We start from the raw sequence: 4345 nt of genomic DNA, 5'->3' as shown, positions 1-4345 counted from the left end.
GGATATTTTTTAATAATTTTTTTTTTTACAAATACGTTTCAGATGCTGTAGATTACGTTTATGTTGGAATCTGATATGGAGAAGAAAAAAATGAGAATGGGTCGGATAATCCACACCTTGACTTTGTTTCCTCATACATTCTGATGAAGCGTGTGAATTATCCGCTCCCAACAATTTTTTTTTGTTCACATCAAATTCAGGTATAATTCGTAGTTTACGGCATCTGAAGTGTATTTGTCAAAAATTTTATTAAAAGTATCTATTTTTCAAAAAGTTAGGAAGAAACTAAGTCGGCGGGGGTAGGGCACACACCTGCAGTAATGCCTTTTGTATATTATCAGTTAAGTTTTTTTTTTGTAACCCCTTCTTTATGTTTACTTATGGACAACAAGTAGCGAAATAATGTTCCGTTTTGCTCTCTCCTTTCTCCAAACTCAATTTCGGAGTTTGTTACCAGCAGACAGTAAGCTGTCAAATCATTTTTTAGTATTTTAGACAAAGTGTTTTTTTTTGGTCATTAAAAGTATAAAAAAACTGGGATAAACTCCAGTACACAACAATACGACAATGCAAAGAAAAGTGTGAAGGTAAGAACGTAAAGAACATATCGTACAAGATTAAATTCTCATCAATTAGTCGAGGTTCCAGAGAAATCAGAGACTTCAACAAAGTTTCCCATTCTGGTGTTTCTGCATATTTCGACATAAAACTATTGCGCCACCAGAATTCAGCTGCAACATGTGGCTTTGTTTCATTTTGAAAAGTAACAAAAAGTCCCCACCAAGCACTGGGAAGTTTCTTTACAGCACTACATTGTGCTGTCATGCACCTCCGAACTCCGTTGTGGTCAGCTTGACAGGAATGTAAGAAATCGTTGTCAACTTTCGCCAACATAACTTAAATTCGCCGCCATCATAGGTCACGTGGATATACAACTTAGGTTGTTTGTAAATTTTAACTCGGCGAGACGAAACGTGTGATCTCGTCGAAGAAACACCCAAAGAATTTAATTGCTATTTCATTAATACTGTGTTTGATAGCATAAAAGACCCACGGGAATATTAGGCGTACCCTAGTTTCAGCAGTGTATATTCAGGAAAAGAAGTTTTTTGTGCATTAAAGTATGTGGCAGGCCCAAATTCGTATAGAGACCTTGGGTGATATTTTGGGACTTTTTTAAGAAAGAAAAGCGAGTCTTTTTACCATCAAATAAAGTAATTAATATTTTTTCAATATATTTACTTCTTAATAAATTTCTGTCCTTGCAGATAATGAAGTGAAGTGGGTGGGGTGGGGGTGGGGAGAAGTTTGCACCGCAACCTCATGGTTCCGTGTTCAATAATCTTGGTGAAATAGAACTAGTGTGTGTGTGTGTCCATTATGGGAATAATGACCCTCCCGAGATACACCAAAACATGTAAACTAGTTCGATGAGGACTTCATTACAGTCAGCGGGTCCCTGAATGACATAAAGTGAATAGCGACTCTAAGCAATATCATATTCATTGTACACTTAAAAAAGAAAAGAAAAGAAGAAGCAGTACTGAGCCTTTTAGATGGGAGCCCAGTCCATTCTTTGGACCCTGAAATAATGAATGGTGGATTTGCAAAAATTTGTGAAATCCCGATGCACGATGATAAATAATGAGATGCTCAATTTCAATGATGGGTTAAAGATGTATGGCCTCAGGAATTGCTCCATGGTTCAAAGTTAAATAACCGAATAACACATCTCTACTGAAAGAGCAGTGAACAACAGAGGCGCCGAAAAACAAATGCAACTTAAAGATGGTTGAAGTACGACAGAAACAACTTAATTAGTATTAAACTATAAATTGTTTGTAATATTATTTCCTGCATTTTCATGTATTTTCTTTCAAAGATCTTACCACCTACACAAGGGAATTAACTCTTAGTGGCATAAGAATTATTTCCCTTAGATTAAAAAAACCCATTATTAGTACAACGTCCATGTTCTCAGCATGTCCGTACCTGGTTAGCTTTGGACACCGGGATAGATTTAATCTCCAATTCCACTGACTTTAATAGCTATCAAAAACAACAACTGAAATATTTGGACACATCAGCTCTATTCACAGTTCAAATCCCATCGTCTTAGAACAGTGTCTCTCAACCTTTTTGATGTATTTCCATTCCTTCAGGAATCCACAATCCTATTTTTTCACACAACACAATTTGTTGTATAACAATTTATTTAATAATGTTGGTTTCAAATTTTGGCACAAGGCCAGCGATTACGGGGGAGGGGCTAAGTCGATATCATCGATCCCAGTTGTACTTATTTTATCGACCTCGAAAAGATGACAGGCAAAGTTGACCTCGGAGGAATTTAAACTTTGAACGTCAAGACGGACGAAATGTCACTTTGCCCGGCATGTTAACGGGTATGCCAGCCCGCCGCCCTTCATTTATTTTATTATATTCTTTTTTACGAAATGCTTAGCGGTGTTTCGTCTGCCGCTACGTTCTGAGTCCAAATTCCACCGAGATCGACTTTGCCTCCGGCGGAATTTGAACTCAGAGCATAAAGACAGACGAAATACCCGCTAAGCATTTCGCCCTCCTGGCGTGCCAACGATTCTGCCAGCTCCTCGCCGCCTTGTTATTTCAATAATATTATAACAATTTAAACGCCACCGGGGACGACTTTACTTTTCATCCTTTCGGGATCGATAAAATGAGTACCAGTTGCGCACTGGGGTCGATGTAATCGACTTACCTCGTCCCCCGAAATTGCTGGCTTTGTGCCAAAATTTGAAGCCAATATTAAAACAGTTTATCACACAATTCTCTTGAATAAGGCGCCGTTCCGTTGCAGGGTTCAAAGTCAGTAATTTTGAGGGGAGGGGACAAGTCGATTTCGTCGACTCAAGGACTTGACTAGGACCCTATTTCATCGACCCTGAAGGAATGAAAGTTGACTCCAGCAGAATTCGAACACAAAACGTAAAGAACCGGAGGAAATGCCGCTAAGTATTTTGTCCGACGTGCCAACGATTCTGCCAGTTCGCGACCTTTAATCCTTTCTACTCTAGGTATAAGCCCAGAAATTTTGGAGGAAGAGTATAGTCGATTACATCGACCCCAGTGCTCCTCTGCTGCTTATTTCATCGATCCCCAAAAGAATGGAAGGGCGAAGTCGACCTCGACGGAATCTGAACTCAAAGCGGAAATCCAAAAGAAATACTTCTAAGCATTACGTCGACTCTTTCCAGTTTGTCTCCTTATCTCCAATGAAGAGAACATCAAAAAAGATTAACCGAAAAAAGAAAATTATGCGCTGAGGGTAAAACAATAACTAATATTATTATTATTTTCCTTATTAATCCGATTAGCAGTTTTCTATGATGACAGGTTCCACGTAATGCTGGCTCTTTTAATACATTCCACGTTGGTCTAAACTGAATTGCTCATAATTTTCCATTACAGAGTCACATTGAAAGTAAAGGAGTAATAACCATGGATACCGAAGATTAAGAAGATCAGGAGTTTTAATCTGATTGGAAATCTGGAGAGTTATTAGTCGAGAGTTTTAATTCTCGGAGACGAAAATATCTTATTTAATTATTCACGTGAGGGACGAGTAGCATTGAAATAGAAGCCACGCGACAAGCAGGGACGAGAGACGTTGAAGTAAAAACCACGAGGCAAATAAAGTCCAAGATTTCGATTCCATCCCAGGCTGAACCATTATATTCATTTCCCTTAAAGAAAAGAAACTATAATGATTAACATTCATGTTTTCGCAACAGGCGTTCCTGAATTAAGTAAAGAACAACTCCTTTTAATTTTTGGCATAAAACCAGCAATTTTGAGCGGAGAGGAAAGTCGATTACATCAACCCCCAGAGCTCAAGTGATACTTGTTTTATCGACCCCAAAAAGGTGAAAAGCAAAATCGACCCCGATAGCATTTGAACTCAACGCAAAACTGGAAGAGCTGGTGGGTGGTGAGCTGGCAGAATCGTTAGCACGCCGGGCGAAATACTTAGCGGTATTTCGTCTGCCGTTACGTTCTGAGTTCAAATTCCGCCGAGGTCGACTTTGCCTTTCATCCTTTCGTGGTCGATTAATTAAGTAGCAGTTACGCAGTGGGGTCGACGGGTGTGCTAGAAATAATCAAATCAAATAAAAGAACGATAGAATTAACATATTAGACGGGCTTCTTTCAGTTTTCCTCTGCCACATACACTCATAAGGCTTTGGTCGCCCAAGGCTAGAGTTGATAACACTCGTGCAAGGCGCTGCGCAGTGAGACTGAAACCGAGACTAAGCGGTTGCAAGTGAGCTTCTTAACCGCACAACCATGCCTGCGCTTAACAGGG

At 39.4% G+C, this 4345-nt stretch overlaps 2 protein-coding genes across 2 annotated transcripts in view; one reads left to right on the top strand and one right to left on the bottom strand.

The window, feature by feature from the left end:
- Positions 1-917, bottom strand: part of LOC106873583 (uncharacterized) — a 9962-nt gene extending 9045 nt beyond the window's left edge. The window contains exon 1 of the mRNA XM_014921015.2: positions 614-917. Within this exon, the coding sequence (XP_014776501.1) occupies positions 614-894 (281 nt within the window). The 5' untranslated portion in view covers positions 895-917. The remainder of the gene's footprint in view (positions 1-613) is intronic.
- The window catches only part of LOC106882474 (formin-binding protein 4), a 365705-nt gene that overhangs the window by 141068 nt on the left and 220292 nt on the right, over positions 1-4345 (top strand). The gene's annotated exons all lie outside the window — the stretch shown is intronic.

The sequence above is a fragment of the Octopus bimaculoides genome, chromosome 7 (genome assembly GCF_001194135.2).
Source record: "Octopus bimaculoides isolate UCB-OBI-ISO-001 chromosome 7, ASM119413v2, whole genome shotgun sequence".
NCBI lineage: Eukaryota > Metazoa > Mollusca > Cephalopoda > Octopoda > Octopodidae > Octopus > Octopus bimaculoides.
The sequence above is the reverse complement of the archived record's forward strand: the minus strand, read 5'-3'. Positions and strand labels throughout refer to the sequence as shown.